The sequence below is a fragment of the Tachysurus vachellii genome, chromosome 19, assembly GCF_030014155.1.
Source record: "Tachysurus vachellii isolate PV-2020 chromosome 19, HZAU_Pvac_v1, whole genome shotgun sequence".
Classification (NCBI taxonomy): Eukaryota; Metazoa; Chordata; class Actinopteri; order Siluriformes; family Bagridae; genus Tachysurus; species Tachysurus vachellii.
The window spans coordinates 2,590,493-2,613,259 of record NC_083478.1 but is presented as its reverse complement, the minus strand read 5'-3'; the positions used below and the strand labels follow the sequence as shown (position 1 = coordinate 2,613,259).

General features: G+C 37.6%; 1 protein-coding gene across 3 annotated transcripts in view; it reads left to right on the top strand.

Moving 5' to 3' along the window:
- Positions 1-21,698, top strand: part of cdh26.2 (cadherin 26, tandem duplicate 2) — a 29,229-nt gene extending 7,531 nt beyond the window's left edge. The window contains exons 1-18 of one of the 3 annotated variants that reach the window (XM_060893966.1): positions 222-425; positions 532-575; positions 2,176-2,289; positions 3,468-3,617; positions 3,899-4,043; positions 5,604-5,776; positions 6,302-6,433; positions 6,625-6,807; positions 8,104-8,423; positions 8,703-8,845; positions 11,286-11,516; positions 12,610-12,831; positions 13,436-13,557; positions 14,373-14,480; positions 15,480-15,530; positions 16,208-16,255; positions 18,308-18,388; positions 18,554-21,698. In XM_060893966.1, the coding sequence (XP_060749949.1) occupies positions 3,525-3,617; positions 3,899-4,043; positions 5,604-5,776; positions 6,302-6,433; positions 6,625-6,807; positions 8,104-8,423; positions 8,703-8,845; positions 11,286-11,516; positions 12,610-12,831; positions 13,436-13,557; positions 14,373-14,480; positions 15,480-15,530; positions 16,208-16,255; positions 18,308-18,388; positions 18,554-18,757 (2,256 nt within the window). In that variant the 5' untranslated portion in view covers positions 222-425; positions 532-575; positions 2,176-2,289; positions 3,468-3,524 and the 3' untranslated portion in view covers positions 18,758-21,698. Of the gene's footprint in view, positions 1-221; positions 426-531; positions 576-2,175; positions 2,290-3,467; positions 3,618-3,898; positions 4,044-5,603; positions 5,777-6,301; positions 6,434-6,624; positions 6,808-8,103; positions 8,424-8,702; positions 8,846-11,285; positions 11,517-12,609; positions 12,832-13,435; positions 13,558-14,372; positions 14,481-15,479; positions 15,531-16,207; positions 16,256-18,307; positions 18,389-18,553 lie in introns of those variants that run through there. The other 2 variants (XM_060893965.1, XM_060893964.1) reach the window with 2 other exon arrangements.
- The last annotated feature ends 1,069 nt before the right edge of the window (positions 21,699-22,767 follow it).

The following is a 22,767-nucleotide window of genomic DNA, read 5'->3' as shown; positions in this document are numbered from 1 at the left end:
CCCCCGAGGCACGGGGAGAACATGCAAACTCCACACACACAAGGCGGAGACGGGAATCGAACCCCCAACCCTGGAGGTGTGAGGCGAACGTGCTAACCACTAAGCCACCGTGCCCCCCCAGTGACTTCAGTCATATAAATTAATTATATGTCAATCATTATGCTTAAATTCTGAGGCACAAACATTTAATACTCCTTCATTTAATACTTCTTTCTAAATATAATACAGATTCCTTTGCATTTTGTTTTTTAAAGTAATCCCATTACTCATTACTGAAATTACTTTTAAGTTACTCCCTAAAACTGATGGTTATACTTTTACTAGGCTTTTACTTCTAAATATCTGGTTCAGTATTTTTCAGAATGTCCGTGACACTACTGTGGTAACATTTCCCTGACAACAGATTTTGGTACACGTCTTTCTGGGTAAACTTTACGTATGATAATAAATAAAAATCCAGTTCATCCTGTTTGGGTGAGGTCGGGGCGATGACAACACAAGGGTCTTTTTCCACCTGTTTTATTTGTGCAGGTTGAATTTGCAGCTGTAGTCTTGGAAATCGTTCAAACTTCAAGGTAAAAGTTTTATCATCGTGTAAAATTAATCTGAAATAATCAGAACCGTTTCTGGAAACATCCACACTCTAAAATTAGCCTGCGTTCTCGCTGCATATCTCGCTGCGTGCTCGTTGCGTATTCTTAATCTAAAATCAGCTGTTAAAACACATGGAATGTACAAAGCTAATGTACTGAAGTAAAAAAAAAAAAGTCTTTTAAATTCTTTGGCCATAATTATTCATTTAGAAACATTATTAACACAACATTAATGTTACTCAGTAACTTTGTGACAGTGTGATTATGAGAATTTAATCTGTACTTTGTTAAATAATAAAGTCATGAAATCTTTCGTGAACTATCTTTTTGTCTGTCTGTCTGTCTGTCTGTCTGTCTGTCTGTCTGTCTGTCTGAGGGGTGTCCAATCTTAGCTTAAAAGCTTTACTGTGGGTGTGTGGCTTTGTTTTTCATTCCAATCAATCATGAGCCGCACCTGATTTCACCTGTTTTTTCAGTTGATCCTGGCTTTCATCTGTGGATTCTGTATAAGATTTGATCCCAGATAAGATTTGACACCCCTGATCTGTATCTTGTCATACAGTAAGATGTTTGTTTGTTTTTCCATTCGTACTCTATTACGAGACCCTGAGCAAGACCCTTAACCCTCAATTGCTCAGTTGTATAAATTGAGATCAAATGTAAGCCACTCTGGATAAAGGTGTCTGTTAAATGCTGGAAATTTATTTTATATATATATATATATACATTGCCCAGTGTGATTGTTTAAAGTCTGGGTCCTCAGTCCTTTATATACTATCAAAATAATCATTTCTCATATTATTCATATATATTGTTTACTTAATTACTTTTATTACTTTTTTTTTATCTTAAATTAAGAAAAAACAAAATGCATAACATTTTGTTTTATCTTAAATTAAGAAAAAACAAAATGCATAACATTTCTAACCACTGGCAGTGTACCAATTCTATTATTAACACTGATATTAAAGTAAAAAAACAGTTTTAATAGCCTGCTGAACTTCAAAAGTGCAATTTTCACGACCCTTCAGGACGGCTGTAAGGATGAGTCGGCAGAATCCATGCGACAGAATCGATGGCCATTTTCATACGTCCTAATGAGTCCATAAAGCTATTCAGTAAAATGCAGCTTCTAGTCTTTTTTTTACATCACAAGGTGACATCTTGTGAAACTTTGCAGCAAGTAATAATAAAGTAGGCTTTTAAACATATTTACTGTAAACATAATGGCACCATTAGAGTCCAGTAGCTCTAGGAAACCACTACTTACTATATAGAGCTGACCCTGACACATAGGATAGGTCAAAAATGATCAAATATATAATAATTTTACTGTATATATAAAATTATAGTCAAGTCAAGAGTCAGATCAAGAACCTTTTATCGTCATTTCAACCATATATACTGTAGCTGTTGCAGTACATAGTGAAATGAGACAACGTTTCTCCAGGACCAGGATGAATACGAGTATTCACTCAGAAAGAGAGCAGTGTAAATACACTGACATGTTTGAAATTACAGTTGCTCAAATGTTTTGCCTTGTTTGTGGTCTATCTCATTGAGTTTTTCTTTATTGTCTTAGTGCGTAGCTGCAGTGTCGGCCTACAGCAAGATCAGGCAGAAGAGAACATGGATCATTGACTCCTTCACTATAGAGGAAGAATCTCCTGGCCCTTTCCCATATGTACTCGGCACTGTGAGTATCTTTAATAACTGAGATAAACTGGTACAAATGGAATCTTTGAGGAGACTTTTACATCTTTTATCTTTTTTATCATCTTTTACATTTTTTATAAATCTGAGGTTATAAGCTGTTTATTACCTTCTGTGCGCGCAGAAAATGCAGCGTTGATGACGCATGTTGTTAAAGCTTTAAGCACCAGGTGCCCTTTCTCAGACTCTATGTACATAATCCAAATATTTCTGATCTTTTCAATATGAATATGTGCTGATGCTATTACGCAAAAAGGAAAAAAGGGTTGGTGTGGGGTTTAGCGTGTGATGACGTCCCTCCAAAAACCAAATATATATATATATATATATATATATATATATATATATATATATATATATATATATATATATATATAAAGTTGTAACATTCCTCCTAATAAATATCAGAATCTATGAGCCCTATATGGAACAAAATTACATATGTTTATTAAAAATGCTTTTTTGTATGGCTGTGCAATATGATATAATATAAATAATGAGAAAATGGAATTGGAAGCAAACCTAAATATAATTTTAACACATTTACTATCCAATCTGACCAACATTTCTGGGTGTTGTTAATGTGTATTATAAAACATAGACCAGACTGAATCTACTTTATACCACCGTGCTGTTGAATTTTCTGATCCTATTGGTCAGAAGGTGTTGAATACGTTTGTTTAACATAATCTAAGCCTATTAAACAGATTTGATCGTTTTGCCGATCGCACCAACAGCCAGCTCACTGCTTATAATACAACAGGTACTAACCTGGAAGGGTGAAGGTTAACACGTGCATCCTCCAAGACAGGTAATGCCAGCCAACTGTGTCTATACAGATTGCTGCTCAAGCCACAACGCAGCATAGTATACTTGTGGGAAAGAGCATACTTGAGCTTATAGATATCCACAATTTGCTAGCGGCACCATGATTAACAGCCATAAATCACGTTGGCATAATTGGGATTCAAAGTCGGCGATCTCCTGATGATTGGGCAAACGCTCTGTTGCATCATTTTTGTGCCATTCTTCCTCTCTTTACTTCTTTCTGTGAAAGAGCCAAGTACTGTGTCATGGCTTACCCTGCACGCTGATCCCCTGGCTCGTGCAATCAATCAATCAATCAATCTTTCTTTCACTTGTGTGTGCTTTTTGTTTCAGATTAATATAGAGAAAAAATATTTAGTAAATTTTCAACTCAGTGGCAGTGGTGTTGATATGGAACCCACAGGTTTGCTGAGCATCAACAGTAAAACCGGTGAGGTCCTTGTGCATAAAAAAGTCGACTTTGAGGCCTTTCCAGTCCTCAGGGTATGTATGACCTAACAAGATTAAAGTTTAGCATTTAAAGCTATACACAAATCAGCTGATAAACCTATACACCTTTCATACACTTTACATGATTTATAATTCCTGTTTATTTAAATTAATCCGATAATGAGTACAAGATACTTAACATCTAAGGATTTTATCAGCATCTATTAAGTCAGAAAATATATGTGTCACTATTTTTTTGTTGTTGTTTACATTTTCCCTACATTGATTGTAATTCATTACTTCAACAGTGTAAATAGACTCTTTCCTTATTGCAGCTAAAGTTCGAAGCAAAGAATGTCTCAAACAACAAAGTGGACACGAGGCTCGGCGTTGAGGTCAAGGTCCAGGATATTAATGACCATGCACCGGTTTTTAAACCTCTTAACTATGAAAAAGCAATCAATGAATCTGAACCTCAAGGTGGTGTAACAATATGCACACAATGTCCATGTGTTGTATTAGCTACTAGGTTACAATACAATGAAGTTAGCCACTTTTTGCCAAATCATTTCTTGAAGAAATTTGAAGAAATACATAATATACATTAAAATAATAATTACAATAAAATTCCATTAACGCAAGAAAGAATTACAAACTATTTTTAGGTACAAATACATCAATATTACACATTTACAACACTAACTCTAATGTAATTTTTCTTCATCTTTTTGCTTGTTTATTACTTAATAATTAAAACTGATTAAAAAAAATAATTATTGAATCAACAAAACAACGAATGTCTCTTGTGCTGTGGCTCGTTTACATTGTATTGCTACTTAAAGCTTCTGAAATTATTTCTATCTGAAATTATTCTATTTCTAAATATAATTCTATTTCTATTTCTTTTTTGCAACATAATTAATTTTGTGAAATCGAAAGTGAAACTTTTCAAACATTTATTCTGTGAGAAACAGATATGCAAACCTTATATATCAACGTCTGATCTAATACCTGGTCTAAGTTTACCACAAACAGAAAATTTCCATTGCAGATAGGGTTCATCTGAGCAGCAGTGAAAGTTTCCACTGTTTTGTGGCTGAGTGTCTTTTTTTTTTTTTTAAGAACTTTGTAACATAACCTTAATTTTACATATTAAAATATACTGCAGGTCTTGTAATTAAATTGAAAGTGTTTGGGGATTTTGCAAACATAGCACATAAGCACTGCCAAACACACACACACATACACACACACACACACACACACACACACACACACTCACAATTGTAGTGAATTCAACTTAATTAGGGAAAAAATCTACACAAATCAGCCAATAATATTAATGTATTCACTCACACACACACACACACACACACACACACACACACACACACACACACACACACACAAACAAACACAAACAAACACACGATTTTAGTGAATTCAACTTAATTAGGGAAAAAATCTACACAAATCAGCCAATAATATTAATGTATTCACACACACACACACACACACACACACACACACACGATTGTAGTGAATTCAACTTAATTAGGGAAAAAATCATATTCAATCAGCAACCAGAACCAAAAAATATATCAGTACGATTTTAAAAAAGAAAACTTTTTTATTAACACCTTACAGTATATTAATTAAATCCTCAGTCATGACAGATTTGGACACGATAGATCTCGGGAAAGAAACAAGGATAGGATGAATTTGATGAATTCACATGAATAGTGCATAAAGCATTCACTGATTATGAATAAATGATTATTATTTACTATTTAGAAATAATCATAAGCTTTATTATAATTATGGCTTACTGAAAAGTTTACCAAAATTCTTAACACTGAGATTGAGATACAAGGTTAGATGTTAATGCTCATAAGCTAACTCTGCCTCTATAACTTCATTTTAACATAGGATCAGATCATTTTAACATCACCAGATTTTTGCACATTTTGTATGAACTTTGTATGAACTTTACAAATTTTACAAGTTTTGTACTAAAACAAAATATAATTTTCCCAACAGGTAAATTGATTCTGACGGTCTTTGCGTCAGATGATGACGATGTATCCACCAACAATGGCACCTTCGAATTCAGACTCGTCTCAGTCACCCCAAAAACAGATAACATTGAATTTTATATAAAACAGAATATGGACATAGGAAGTATTTATTTCAAAGGCTGCTTGGACTATGAGGTAAATCTCACCTTTCTACTTAATGTAGTGGTTTTATTGTACTATGCTAATACACACTTTGTCTACACCCCCCTAACTTTTCCACACTTTGTGGTGTTAAAACTTGGAAGTGAATTGAACTTAATTCTGGAAAAAATCTACACAAATCAGCCAGTAATATGAATGCATTCACACACACACACACACACACACACACACAGAAAATTAAAAACTCTAAACATGGTTCCTCGACATTAATGTAAAATTTGTTATTGTACTATTCAACCCCATATACTGAAGACTCTAAAAATGTTCTTTTGCAAAAGTCATGTAAACAACATACATTTTTAAGGCTGCCAATAAAGAATTAAACGTCATTAGAACATTTTGTCAGTAGCAGAGTTTATAGGCCTGCATTTGTGCCCCCTAGTGGAGTTTTTCAATTACAGTCAACAAAACGATTTTAGTTCAAAACAGGGATTTGATGGGTAGATTTAGAATATAGTAGAATGTAATAGTGGATTAATGTTTATTAATTATTTACAGAAAGCCCAGAAATATACCCTCCTGGTTGAAGCGAAAGACAACGGAGACAAAGTGCAGTTGTCCAGCACAAGCACAGTGGTCGTGAACATCATTGACCAAAATAATCACCTCCCTGAATTCGCTGGTCACACAGTGAGTACTAACCTGGTTATACATTACGCAAACTAACTAATCAGACTGCTCATAAACTGAAGTTCCTATATAATCATTTATCAAAAAAAAAAAGAAAGAAAAATATTTAAATACAATATTTAAGGTAATCAACTAAAAGCTCAAATCTTGATATTTCAGATATTTATGTAATAAACATAAGTTGTTTTTAGGGTCCTGGAAAAATAAAAGAACGAGAGAGCGGAGTGGAAGTTCTGCGTGTACAGATAAAAGACAAAGACACGGAAGGTTCACCAGCCTGGAAAGCTAAATTTACTCTTCATGGAGATCGGGAAAACTATTTTAAAATCCAGACGGATCCCAAAACTAATGAAGGAATTTTGACTGTTATAAAGGTATGAATTTATTTATTTATTTATTTATTTTACAGTGAAAAGTACAATACAAGTTGTACACTGCACACAGAGTGAAACTAGCTACGTACCTGTGTGGCAGACTGGAAATCACTTCACATGGTTAACTTTGTAACGTCTCGACTGTATGTAGTTCTAAACTTTTCCATATTTTGTAATATAACCTGTAACTGAAAAAGTTTAAAAGGTGGGGTCTCCGATATTTGAGAAATGCTTCTGAGTCGGGGCGACAAGCTAAACAAAAACAAAACAAACGTGTGGCCAATGAGCAGAAAGGGGCGTGTCTTGTCAATATGGGCGGAGAGAGTGTTCAGTGCGCATGTGTGACATTAGCAGAAAGCTGTTTTAACATTGACATGGAGGATAAAAACAAAGAAAGAAAGCGAAGAAAGGCTTACGATAAGGTAAGAAGTAGGACGTGTTAATATAGGATCAGCTTTCCAGCGCTGGAGAGAACTGAAGGAGTAGGAAGTTGGTCACATATTCACAGATTGGAGTTTCCTGAGTCAATAACTCCTGAGCTAAACGCTGTTACTACACAAATAACACCTCTTTTCTATCGTAGTAATGTAGAGACGCAGCTACAACCGTGTTTTGTGTAGAAACAGCGTTTAGCTCAGGAGTTATTGACTCAGGAAACTCCAATCTGTGAATATTCGCACATGCACACATGCGCACTGAACACTCTCTCCGCCCATATTGACAAGACCCGCCCCTTTCTGCTCATTGGCTACACTTTTGTTTTGTTTTTGTTTTGTTTGGTGGCCCAACACAGTTTTCAGAAGCGTTTCTCAAATATCGGAGACCCTGCCTTTAATTGAGATGATGAGTCACGAATCTACACATAAAAGTCCATAAAGGTGAAGTGAAGGAATTTATTTAGAGTTTGTTAAAGACATGTTAGATATTCAGCAGACAAGTGAAAATACGAGAGGGAAGCAACCTTTTTGGTTTTGGCACCAAACCCTATCAGCCTGAGAACCCTAAAGTGAAACGTGTTGTTGGTAGTGTAAAGTTTAGCGTTTGATCAGTTTATTCTCTGTCTAATCCCGTCTTTAATTAATCATTTAGTCTCCCGATGTCTGCTTGTCTTATGTTTTTCTCCAGCAGTGGGTGTGAATGTGTCAATGATTTAAACTGTAAATCACTTTATACTGCTAACCATACAACTTCCCATATTATGGGTTATTTCCTGTTACCTTCAGCACTGTAAAAACTTTCTACTTTATTTAAATTGTTTACATGCATCACAAACGTTATTTTTGCTTTATTAAATAGGCGATGGATTACGAGCAGCAAACTTCAAGAAACGTGTCAATCAGTGTGGAAAATGAGGTGCCCTACTTCTACTGTAAAGTGAAAAATCCTACTTCGGATGATTTATGGGATGTAGAGACTTTAACTGAAAAGTCCACAATGATTGACGCTAAAGCTTTTCAGCTTTATAACGCCACTATCGCTATCGAGGACGTCAACGACCCGCCAGAATTTGTACCACCTGTTAAAGAAATAATGATCATGGAGAATACAAAAGTTGGAACTCTTTTGGAAACCCTTACAGCCAGAGACCCAGATAATTCATTTGGCAGCTCATTTTAGTAAGTGAAACTATCTTTTTAAAGGTGCCTTTAGATCATTGTTAAACTGTGCTCGACTCTTAAAAACAGCAAAAAATAGAGAATATTATTTAATGTAATATTGTTTTTCCTTCACATGGTTTAAGGAAAATGTTAGTCAAAAATGTTGGCAAGGATAAATTCCTGATCTAAAAGGACTGAATTAAAATGTACATTATGTTAGAATACAAACGTTAGGAATTTATTACCAAGAACTACAACTGGATATTGATACCATCTTGCTGTCTCTATCTCTTCTAGCTTTGTTAAAGGAGAAGATAAAGATAACTGGGTGACTGTAGATTCAAAGACTGGGCAGGTTTTTGCAGCCAAGGTTCTGGACAGAGAATCACCATTTGTGGAAAACAATACCTACAGTGTCACTGTGTATGTTGTGGACAATGGTAAGAAATTGTAAGGTTGATCCATTAACTTTCTTTTTTGATATGTTGTAATTATTAACAAGTTGTGGTTAGTGCTTGTTTGTATCTGAAAGCCATCCAAAGTTACTCTGGGTCTAGTACAAGAACTTCTATCGTTTCAGTATTATGTATAAGGAAGTTAATAAGCTAAGCCTCCAGCGTCTAACGTCCTTTACATATTACTTAAACTTATTAAGATTAGCTAAAAACTGCGTGTCATCAGCATTTGTGCAAAGTATTGTACCCAAAGGTAGCATATCGTCACTGTCGGGCGGAAACCTCGTATGTCCAAATTTGGTCAATTTCATATTTTTTCACATATCGATGCTATTGGTCAGTCCCCACGTGGGTCTGTTATTTTTACAAGTTATTAACCAATCTAAAGTCTTGAAAATAGCTTGAGCGCAAATCTCATAACTCCATTGGACAATTCAACTGCCCACCTCTTCCTCACTCCGCGGGAGAGCTTCGCGGCATATTTCTCCTCAAGAAGAGTCGCAACGAATCAACACGTCTTCTGAGGTAAATGTCTTCAAAACACTGGGCTCAAAGAAAAAAAAATCTTGACCCCCGCTAGTTCTGGTGCTCGTCTGAGGACAGGAATTTAGCGCAAGACAATCCACTGCAACGCGGACTAAACCCTGTGCACTGCAGATAAGGTACGGCGTTTTTTTAATTTCCTGAAAAATAACGGTTTTGGAGATACGAGGATTCCGTCTGACAGCGACGATATACTGTACAGTATATGGAAAAAAAAAAAACAGTGGCCTATAACAGATTGGTAAGGTCACCATTTACGTGTACAAACTATTAACGATCAATCAAATAAGACCTGAGCCAGGAGAGAGCTTTTCTGACAACATTTTCTAATTTATCGAGGAGAATAGTATGATCATTGGTGTCAAAGTTTAATCAACACCAGCAAAGAGACAATGTCCTAATTAGAAGCCAGTAGTAAGTCATTTACCACTTTAACTAATGCTGACTCTGTGCTTTGATGAGGATAAATCCTGACTGATATGTTTTATGCATGTTATTCCTGCATAGGTACATATGTGTCAGGAAATACCTGGACTTTTCCTTGCTTGGACACTAGGGGGACATTCTAGCAGTTTTTGTGTCTTGTACCATGTGTCTTTGGTTTGCTGTCGTTTGTTTGTTGTTGGTTTTGTTTCTGTGTCAGTGTTCCTGTTTCCGTGTTCCTGTGTCTTATGTTCCTGGTTATCTTTTCCCTAAATAAAAGCCCTTATATGTTATCCCTGCGTATGGGTCTGAATTTTATCTGTGAAGACACCCCCGTACCCTGACAGAAGGACTCAGCCAGACTCAGACCCAGAGGGATAACTATGCCTGGCACCTACTATCTGTGGAACTACTTTTTCTGGATTACTCATTCAGGCCTTTTGGGAATTTTTCCCCCCTGGATTCCTAGTGTTCTTCGGTGGACTTCGCTCTGCACCTGTTCCTGTAGGGGACGTCGCTTCACTTCCTGTTTTTCAGTGGAGGACGCTGCTGGGGGATGTTGCAGGCCTATATCTTTTGCTTTTTTTTTTAGCTCTTGTGGTAGATGTAGTGGAGAAATTTTTCCCGCCATCCCTCACTTTCTCGACGTGGGTCTGGCCGCAGATTGTCACTCGGCCCTTCTGCTCGGCTGTGGATGTCGCTTGGTTCCCTCTGGCAACGGCGCCATTTTCTTCGCTTCCCCCCACCTGCCTTGCCATGTTCCTCACTCCCCCCCACCTGCACTGCCGTGTCCCTCGCTCCCACCACCTGCCTCACAGTGTTTTAACTAAAGCACCCCCCCACCCCCACCACACCATGTCCCTCGCTCCCCCACCTGCCTCACAGTGTTTGTCAGGGGTCAAGGTCAGGTTTTTAAAAGATATAGGTATCATAGCCAGTGTTAGAAGAATAGATTTTTTTTCGAGATTATGAAGCAGAAACTAGAAGAAATGTACAGTGATACTTAAAGAACTTCTGAGAAGAAGGAGAAAAATGCTATATACTGTATGCATTTATAACAAAATATAAGTTCTGCAATGGATTTGGAATTGATTCATGTTGAAAATATTCTGGGTTTTTTTTTACATTTGTAATTGTTATCATTAAGCTCTTCTTGGAGCTCATGATGATGAATGGTCTCAAATTAACACTCACCTATGTGTTTTTCAGTTGATGAGCACATACTGTATAGTATTTTGTATGATGGTTCCTGTAGTAAGCACTATTTCTTGTGGTAGTCAGTTTCTTCATTGGTTTCTTCTCTAATGCAGAACCCAGAGTGCAGGAGCAGATCTTATACAAACATATTATATAAGAACACAGAAAATATTCTTTCTCACCCCTGTGCTTTAATGGACATCTCTCCATAGACTACATAATAACCAATTTGCTTTTTCCCCCTCTGTCATTTGACCTACAGCTGAACCTCCACTGACAGGTACAGGGATGGTGATCATCCATCTAGGAGATCAGAATGATAATGTGCCGCAGTTGCAGAAGGCCAGTGAAAAAGTATATCTGTGTTTATCAGACGAAGAAACTATGACTAACATCACTGCTGAAGATCTGGATCTTCCACCATACAGTGAACCATTCCACTATGAGCTCCTGGGAGATGTCAAGGGAAATTGGAGAATTGAACCGAACCCTGGTACAAGTTTCACTTTATCATTGACTTTTTCACCTAAAATTGGGATAAAACAGTAGACATGGATCATGGTTTCATGATTTTCACGATCATGGTTTTATGATCCAACAATTTTTTAGACAATTTTTTACTTAGCTTTCACTAATAGGAGTTGATTTGACCAATAATAAATCCTTAATGATATCAATAATTTACTGATTGCAACTTCTAGTTACCGCAAAAGAAAATAAATAAGTAATAGTAATAACAGGCTTGTGCAATTTTAGCCGACCGAGTCATACTCGGATATATAACGGCTCGGGCGTAAAAAAATCAAGAGTACTCTACATTTTGACCCTGCTTCTAATAAGCAAATAAAAATGTAAAACATGTGTGTACAGAAAATAAGGCAATTTAAGACAAACCAGAGAGGGGGGCACAGTGGCTTAGTGGTTAGCACGTTTGCCTCACACCTCCAGGTTCGGGGTTCGATTCCCACAACCACCTTGTGTGTGTGGAGTTTGCATGTTCTCCCCGTGCATCGGGGGGTTTCCTCCGGGTACTCCGGTTTCCTCCCCCGGTCCAAAGACATGCATGGTAGGTTGATTGGAATCTCTGGAAAAATTGTCCGTAGTGAGTGAATGAGAGTGTGTGTGTGCCCTGAAATCAGAAACGTGACAAAAGGTTAAAAATATGATGCATATGTTGCAAAGACCTTGAAAAATATAACAGCTAATATACTGTATAACAAACTATATTATTATAATATTAACAATAATAGTAATATGTAAACGTTTATTTTTATGTTGTGTATCTGAATATCCTGCTACATCTCATGCCTTTGTTGCTTATTGTTTACACTGTAAAACTTATGCAAAGCTCATAAAGTCTATGCCAAAATCTCCTGTAATCTTTAGTTTGCTTTTTAATATATTTACCCACAATTCTAGTTACTTATTTCTACACAGTTTAAGCCAGAATCCAAATACTAATTAAAGAGAAACAATTTGTATTGTTATCTTATAAACCGTTACTCATAAATATTACTGATATTGTACAGAAATCAAAATGCTGAATTAATGTGACATAACGAACACATAATCTGATCTCTCTGCAGGAACGACCGTAAATCTTATCCGAGAGAAGAACGTACTTTCAGGCCGTTATATGCTTCAGATCAAAATATTAGACAACCAAGGCTTCGGTTTGGTCCAAAACGTGTCCGTCACTGTGTGTGACTGCAGCATCACACCAAACTGCCATGTTCAAAGATCCGTGTCTGCACAACCGAGTCTTAGTGCCATTGGGATCATAATCTTTGCTTTCTTGTTACTGCTAGGTAAAGCTGAGATTTATTTTTTTTATATATTATTTTAATTAAATTTAAGCTTTAATTGTATATATTCGTTTATTTATTTTTCTTCTTCTTTTTCTTTTTCTTTTTCTTTCGTCTTCTTCTTCTTATTATTTATTTATTTATTTATTTATTTATTTATTTTTCTCTCTTCTGTTTCCATACTTCTGTAAAGCTGAGTTGAGACAATGGGAAATTGTTAAAAGCGCTATACAAATAAATTGAATTAAAATTGAATTGAATAGATTTAGGAATATTCACATGATGTATTCATTTTATCTTATCCTTTCATTTGAATGAAATAAATGACATAAGAAAAATGTAATAAATTAAACAGGGCATCCAAATAGATATACAGTTTCAGCTGAACAATAAAATCAATCTTTTTTTTTTAAACAGTGATGTAAATAATCAGATGAGAAAAAAATGCGGAATGCTTAATTTAATCATTAATACGATAATTATTAATCATTTTTATTAATAAATGTATTAAAATTAATACAATTTCAACATGTTAAAGATATATCTTTGGATTTGTCCAACAGATATAACAACTAAAATGTTTGTTTGTTTGTTTGTTTTTGGACAGTGTTCCTTCTAATGGCTCTTTTGCTATCGTGCAAACAACAGAAAGCTATGATCCCAAGTGATGATGCTCCTGACTGGTATCTTATTAACTCCAACATTGAGACACCTGGAACAGATTGCAAGGTTACTGAAAATACATTAGGATTACTAAACCTTATAAATACATTATAACAGTATATTTACATTAGAAATACTATAATCGATTTTTGTCTTTCTATCATTATTTAAAACACATATATTACTGTATTAGTTACAATAAATACTCAAATAGATTTTGTACTTGAAGGAAATGTGGAAAATGTTCACAATTATGATTCATATTATTATTAGTATTAATATTATTATTATTATTATTAATATTATAATGATTCATAATAATAATAATAATAATAATAATAATAATAATAATAATAATAATAAGTGGGGGCACGGTGGCTTAGTGGTTAGCACATTTGCCTCACACCTCCAGGGTTGGGGGTTCGATTCCCGCCTCCGCCTTGTGTGTGTGGAGTTTGCATGTTCTCCCCGTGCCTCGGGGGTTTCCTCCGGGTACTCCGGTTTCCTCCCCCGGTCCAAAGACATGCATGGTAGGTTGATTGGCATCTCTGGAAAATTGTCCGTAGTGTGTGATTGTGTGAGTGAATGAGAGTGAGTGTGTGTGTGTGCCCTGCGATGGGTTGGCACTCCGTCCAGGGTGTATCCTGCCTTGATGCCCGATGACGCCTGAGATAGGCACAGGCTCCCCGTGACCCGAGGTAGTTCGGATAAGCGGTAGAAGATGAATGAATGAATGAATAATAATAAGTTGTGTCTGTCTGGTATAATCGTCTTTGGTCTATAACCTTGTCAGTAAAGGAAAGGGCGTATTGTGTACATTTGTGTACTGTGTAACTTTATATATGATTAAGTGTTAATTATATTTATCTTTTTTTATAAAGTTGCCACCTAAAGCGTTTCAAATGGACATGAGTGAGAACAACATGAAGACATCCAAATATGTTGAAGCTCAAAATGGGATTTCCACTAAGGAGTTACTGGTTCACAACGTACGTGAGATCACCAAGCACAACATAAAATGTTCCTCACTTCTTCAGTATCATGGCAATGGCTACGGTTTGCATAACATTTTGAACACATTTGTAGAGTTAAACAATTTCTTTCTTGACAACAAAGCGAGAAGTGACAGCAATTGTCAAAAATCTATTGTATACAGTATATACACTCACTGGCCACTTTATTAGGTACACCTGTCCAACTGCTCGTTAACGTAAATTTCTAATCAGCCAATCACATGGCAGCAACTCAACGCATTCAGGCATGTAGACATGGTCAAGACGATCTGCTGCAGTTCAAACCGAGCGTCAGAATGGGGAAGAAAGGTGATTTAAGTGACTTTGAACGTGGCATGGTTGTTGGTGCCAGACGGGCTGGTCTGAGTATTTCAGAAGCTGCTGATCTACTGGGATTTTCACACACAACCATCTCTAGGGTTTACAGAGAATGGTCGGAAAAAGAGAAAATATCCAGTGAGCGGCAGTTCTGTGGGCGCAAATGCCATGTTGATGCCAGAGGTCAGAGGAGAATGGCCAGACTGGTTCGAGCTGATAGAAAGGCAACAGTAACTCAAATAACCACTCGTTACAACCGAGGTATGTAGAAGAGCATCTCTGAACATACAACACGTCGAACCTTGAGGCGGATGGGCTACAGCAGCAGAAGACCACACCGGTACTAGTAAGGTGTACCTAAATAAAGTGGCCGGTGAGTGTGTATATACTGTATGTTATACGACACAAACTTGACTGCTTGGGTAAATATTTTCGAGACGTTTGTGATTTTAGGCTTTCACAGGTTTGGCCTTTCACACAATGCTCAGGAGCATTTTAGCTTTAAGATTCATTATAAATACCTCGTTAGTGATCTGTACTACCTCATCTTGTACTTATGATGAGCAAACAGTTCCACAAACACCAGCATCCTAGAACTGATCAATCCTTGTTATACTCATCAGCTCATTATTTTTTCTCTTCATTTCCCTTCTGCAGGGCTTTGGATCATCCAGTGAACAACAAATCATTAGGAGATCTCTCCGACGGGTAAATATAATTCAGTTATGTTTTTTTTTTTTATTTACAGAATGTCAGAAACTTGAATTGTGAGATATAAATATAAATATAAATAAATAAATAAATAAATAAATAAATAAATAAATGTGATGTCTTTATATTTGAGACCAAGCTAAACGCAGATTTCTATAAACTAGACAACATTCATTCAGTTACAGCATAAATGCAAGGTAAAAATATTATCCACTATGTTCTGTTAAACAGGAAACTATTTTGGGTGTAGCTGCAGTGGTGTCTGGTTCACACCTGATAATATCTGGTTCACACCTGATAATATCTGCTGCACATTTAACAGTATCTGGTTTCAATGCAATAAAATCCTGATAGTATCTAGTCAGCACATGAGTAAGTGGTGTGCACTAAAGTTTTTTAAGACTTATCGTAAATAAGACTTAACTGTCTTATGTCTTAACGTCTGAAATGATCGAATGGTTCCATCCCAGATGACCGCACAGTTTCTGTGTAGTTGGTATGTTCCTTACATGCGCTGTGTGTGTATCGCTTTTATGTTGATAAAGGCACAACACATACTATACACCTCATGGAGCAGTGCTAGATACTGATAAGGTAAGGTATAAATAATCAAGACAAATTAGCCAGATTACAGTTGTATTTGACACACTGTTTTTACTCTATGCACATTTCAGAGTTCGACAAGACGTTCTTACAGACAGATGAACAATTACGACATGACGGTAAGATGTTATTTACCTTCAAACATTCTTACAAGACACCGCTATTCAGGCTACATATCGTACTCTCGAATACATCATATCAGGCATTGAATGTAAATGCTAACTGAATCCAATTTTTGCTCAGTTTTATGAATTATAAATCTTTATGTGTCATCGTGCCAGTAGGAGTCAGAAAAACCCTTAAAGAATCCATTATGTTTGAGGAAAGTTAACTCTTTAGACAGCTGGAAAATTTCATATACAGCGATGCCTCGAGATACGAGTTTAATTCGTTCCGTGACTTTGCTTGTATCTCAAATTGCTCGTATCTCAAAACAATTTTCCCCATTTAAATGATTTGAAATCCCATTAATCCGTTCCAGCTTGCAAAATTCCACTCCAGTTGTTTTGTTTATGTGTTTTGAATATGAAAAATGTACAGTACTGTATTTATAAATGACAAATATTGTATAAAAACATACAGTAATAAAAGAGAATGTTAAAAAAAATAAAATAAACTGGTTTTACTTTACGGCGCATGGAGGTTGAGGGAGGATTAAACAGGAGGAGGAGTTAGGAGGAATTACACTTTCACTTTCGTTCACTTACTCGCTACTGTACACTCTTAATGCTACTTTACACTTAAATGGAACTTAACTAAACTTCACTAAAATTAACGAACTTAAATCAAGCATCACATTAGTTCTGGCAGGCCACGTCGTCAAGCGTGCATCATTTGTTAATCAGTTGTCCACGACGCGCACCAATCCGGTTACGACATCCATATTACCCGACCATTTAAATTCCCATTCATAGAGTCGCTCTAGCGCTTCGCTGCTGCCGCGATTTAAACTCCCTCCTCCAACCCCAACTCCACCATGCCGGAACCCGTGTTCGTTGTTCCAGTTTACGTCATAAATCTGTCTCCCTCTCTCTCTCTAATTATTTAATTATTTATTTATCCATTCATTCATTTACTACTTTCCAAAAACGCGTAAGCGAGCATATCTAATATACTCATACTCATCTTCTACCGCTTATCCGAACTACTTCGTGTCACGGGGAGCCTGTGCCTATCTCAGGCGTCATCGGGCATCAAGGCAGGATACACCCTGGACGGAGTGCCAACCCATCACAGGGCGCACACACACGCACTCTCATTCACTCACACAGTACAGACAATTTTCCAGAGATGCCAATCAACCTACCATGCATGTCTTTGGACCGGGGGAGGACACCGGACTACCCGGAGGAAACCCCGGAGGAAACCCCCAACCCTGGAGGTGTGAGGCGAACGTGCTAACCACTAAGCCACCGTGCGCCAACATATCTAATACTATGCATGATTAATGGTTCTGTTATACGGGGGGTCTATTCTATTTTCTAGTCGCTGCTCTCCGCCCTCTGACCACGCATGCGCATGGACGGGCGCGTGGATTTTTGTTCAGAACAGAACCATACCGCAAACACTAACTGTATGCGTATCATCTAATAAATTCTCTTTTGACAAAGTGGTCCTGACAGAACTGAAATTCTCTTAACTTAACTGAACTTAATTGCTACAATTTCTGTTTTCTTTACATTAATTTTGCTTAATTTTCTTCATCGCTTTTCACTTGTTTTTGCCCTTTTTGTCACTCTTTCCTCACTAACATCTGCCGGTCGTTTTAATAAAAGCCTGTCCGGTCGGCATATCGGATGCGGTGTAGTCGCCTTTGCGACTCTCCATAGGAAATGAATGACTTCCTGTTTATCGGCCGTCGTTTGTCGTGTGCAGTAGAAAGGCGGCTTTAACTGAAAGAGACGCGGGAAGCTGAGGCGGGGAAACAGAGCACACGTGGTTGTTGGGGATCTTTGTTTCGGCGGCGGCGGCTCGGATTCTCGTATCTCAAAAATTTGTTCGTATATCAAGACAAAAATTTGGTCGAATCACAGCTCGTATCTCAAAAAATTTGTATGTCAAAGCACTCGTATCTCGAGGTATCACTGTATATTGGTTGGTATAACTGTATGTTTTTCACCAAAGCTAACAGATAAACATTAATGATATGATGATATCTTTTTCCCACCCAGCAATCAATGAGCAGAAACTATTCCACTTACTACTCAGATGACCTTCATATGAGAGAAGCATTGTTGATCCAGCTTGATCATGTAAGGCTACTACTAAAAATCCTAGTTGTGAACATCCTCTAGCGTATGTGAACCCGCTCTAGCTGAACCATTTCTACGGCTACAACCTTAAATTATTAGCAGAAGTTTTGTGTTTGGGTTTTTTTTTTTAATATATGTTTTTTTCCCCTTATTCCTCCTTAACAGAGCCTCCTCCAACTCCAGAACCCACAAGAGGAGCTTGGTGATTATAAACCACACTGCTATGCAGACGAAGGAGAACTCGAGACGGACCCAAACCTTGATACCCTCTCCTTTCCTGAGACAGATTTCAATCTAGACATCTTTACAAATTTAGATATCCAATTCAACAAATTGGCAGCTGTGTGCAGACCTGATCTAATGTCATAGTATGAGAAAACACTGAAACATTAATAATCGTTAAATATTTTAGCTCGCTCTTCGTGAGCAGCTTAAGGTTAGTGTTGTAAGTTTGAAAGGCACTGACATATGTAGGTTATTCTGAATTAGCATACCTACCTCATGTATGGATGGACGGAAAGATGGGCACCTGTTTGACCGGTTTGCTTCCACTTCCTACAAACTTGCATATCGTCAATGTCAGGTGGAATCCTCGTATCTCCAAAACCGTTATCTTTCAGGAAATGAAAACAATATATTTGAACTGGCTACTCAACATCGCTCCTAGGTTTTGTTTTATATGAGTGTGGGTACAGTATGTGTGTGTGAACTAACATCCAACCCAGGATGAGACCCTGGTTGGGTTAAGGCACTTACTGAAGATAAAAGAATGATGGGAACAATATTTTTTTAAAGAAAACAGCATTGGTTGCAGCTATAATTGGGTTGTATTGTATCTTAAGTTCTGTGTTAGTAGTTGGTGGAAGATTTTTTTTAACTCAAAGTACTTATAATTTTACTGGGAAAGACCTAAGAATTTTTTTGGAGAGGAATTTATTTTATGATAATTAAACATATTAAAGGTGTAATGCAATACCACTAACGGTATCTGTGTAGCGATGTAAATATCTGCATCTGTATTCAGATCTGAACCGCTGCCAGAATGTAGCTTTGTAGCTGGGACACAGTGCTGCGGTGAGTCAGAACGGTGTCCTTTAAGCAGCATTTCATTAAAATGTCCACGGATATTCTAAAAAGATTTTCTTTTAAAAACAACGGAGAACATGTATAATGTCGCTTGGAAGTTTGTGAACCCTTTAGACATTTTTAGATATCTGCATATATATGGGGGGCACGGTGGCTTAGTGGTTAGCATGTTCGTCTCACACCTCCAGGGTTGGGGGTTCAATTCCCGCCTCCGCCTTGTGTGTGAGGAGTTTGCATGTTCTCCCCGTGCCTCGGGGGTTTCCTCCGGGTCCAAAGACATGCATGGTAGGTTGATTGGCATCTCTGGAAAATTGTCCCTAGTGTGTGATTGCGTGAGTGAATGAGAGTGTGTGTGTCCTGCGATGGGTTGGCACTCCGTCCAGGGTGTATCCTGCCTTGATGCCCGATGACGCCTGAGATAGGCACAGGCTCCCCGTGACCCGAGGTAGTTCGGATAAGCGGTAGAAGATGAGTGAGAGTGCATAAATATGACCATAAACATCAGATTTTCAGACTTGCTCATTTTTTATATTCAGGAAAATGTATTAATATTATATATCTGTGAGAGGGACAAGTGTAAGGTCAAATTCGAGTCCATCTGATTTTGGTCAACGAGAAGACAATCAGGTCTCTGTGAGGGTCCTATTTTATTTAAAGAACAGAGATGTATCAAAATCTGACGTTCATGTCGTGAGTTTGTGGAAGAGGATCATTGAAGATTTCTGAGGACTTGAGAAAAAGAGTTATTGTTGCTCATCAGGTTGGAAAAGGTTCTAAAGAGTTTGGACCATTGGTACTTTCTTAGAAGCGGTCAACCAGCTAAGATCACTCCAAAAGAAAGACATGTGACAGTCTGTTGAGTCAGAAAGGAATACAGAGGGGAACTTCTAATCAACTAAATGCCTCGTTTACTTTGGCTTATGTTAACGTTCATGAGTCTGTCATCAGGTGAACACTGAACAACTTCGGTGTGCAGGACAGAGTCACAAGGAGAAAGTCTCTACTCTCCAAAAAGAACATTGCTGACCATGAAGTTTGCTAAAGATCATGTGGACAAGCCAGAAGACATTTTGTTTTAAATATGAAGAATTATTTTTGGAGAAAGGAAAATGCTGAATTCCAGCATAAGAACCTTATACCGTCTGTGAAACATGGTGGTGGTAGTATCATGCTTTGGGCCTGTATCGCTGCATCTGGGCCAGGGCAGTTTGCACCATGAATTCAGAATTATTCCAGTGATCTCTAAATGAAAATGGCAAGACATCTGTCCATGAACTGAATCTAAAAAGAATGGGTCATACATCAAGACAACGAACACATGCACTCTGTACCAAAGGATGAAGAACAAAGAGGAACACAGATGATGTTTTAGAATGGCCAAGTCAATGTCCTGACTTTAATCCAAAAGAAAAATTGTGAAAGAGCCTGAAGCAACTAGTTCATATGAGGACACCCAATAAAATCTGAGTGTTGAAGCTCTTCTGTACTGTGGAATGGAAGAAAATTCTTCTAAGCTGTTGCGCAGAACCGATGAAAAGTTACTGGACAATTTACTTAGTTATTGCAGCACAAGGACTCACAACAGATACCGAACGCAAAGGTTCACGTACTTGGAGTCACAGACATGTAATGCTGGATAATTTTTCTCAATAATTAAATGAAGAAATATAATATTGTTGGCTGGTTTGTTTGATTGTGTTCACTTTGTTTTCTTTTAGGACTTTTGTGAAAATCTGATGATGTTTTTTTGTCTTATTCATGCAGAAATATAGGAATTTCTAAAGGGTTCACAAACTTTCAAGCAACACTGTATATTTCACACCAATAAAAAAATGAACAATAAAAAAATACTTTTGTAAAACTGTTGTGTTGAACATTACATGGTCTACGTGGGCTATGAGAGAATTAGATCTATACATAAAACGTGAAATAATGAATGTCAAGATTCAAGCCCAGTTTGTGCAGATATAATAATAATAATAATAATAATAATAATAATAATAATAATAATAATAATAATAATAATATTTCCATGGACTCACTTCCATCAGAGAATAGAAGCATTAAGATGAGTCAGTGATACAGACACATTTAGAACAATTACACAAGAAATGATCATTTTTAAATTATAGCCCTCAACTGCTCAGCTGTGTTAAGACTGGATTCATATGTAAATTGTTTTGGATATGTGTCTGCAAAATAAATAAAAGTCTTTTTAAATGTACTGTATTGTTCTGTTTTATATCAAATGCTACTTTTAATACTTCGGGGCAATAAAGGGTAATATATAATAGACCTGCAGCATAGTGACTGCCCACATGCTACAAGTTCTACTGTACATCTTACAGTGCTGAAAGCCTCTTATAATGAACAGCTATCTGCTGTGATGCAAGCAATTCAGGAAATGCACTGGGTGTTAATGTGTGAACCAGTGTATCTCGTCGTCAGAGAGAACCAGCGTATCTCGTCGTCAGAGAGAACCAGCGTATCTCGTCGTCAGAGAGTACCAGCGTATCTCGTCGTCAGAGAGAACCAGCGTATCTCGTCGTCAGAGAGAACCAGCGTATCTCGTCGTCATAGAGACCCAGCGTATCTCGTCGTCATAGAGAACCAGCGTATCTCGTTGTCAGAGAGAACCAGCGTATCTCGTCGTCATAGAGACCCAGCGTATCTCGTCGTCATAGAGAACCAGCGTATCTCGTCGTCAGAGAGAACCAGCGTATCTCGTCGTCATAGAGACCCAGCGTATCTCGTCGTCACAGAGAACCAGCGTATCTCGTCGTCAGAGAGAACCAGCGTATCTCGTCGTCAGAGAGAACCAGCGTATCTCGTCGTCAGAGAGAACCAGCGTATCTCGTTGTCATAGAGACCCAGCGTATCTCGTCGTCATAGAGAACCAGCGTATCTCGTCGTCAGAGAGAAAAAGTGTATCTCGTCGTCATAGAGACCCAGCGTATCTCGTCGTCATAGAGAACCAGCGTATCTCGTCGTCAGAGAGAACCAGCGTATCTCGTCGTCATAGAGACCCAGCGTATCTCGTCGTCATAGAGAACCAGCGTATCTCGTCGTCAGAGAGAACCAGCGTATCTCGTCGTCAGAGAGAACCAGCGTATCTCGTCGTCAGAGAGAACCAGCGTATCTCGTCGTCATAGAGACCCAGCGTATCTCGTCGTCAGAGAGAACCAGCGTATCTCGTCGTCAGAGAGAACCAGCGTATCTCGTCGTCATAGAGACCCAGCGTATCTCGTCGTCAGAGAGAACCAGCGTATCTCGTCGTCAGAGAGAACCAGCGT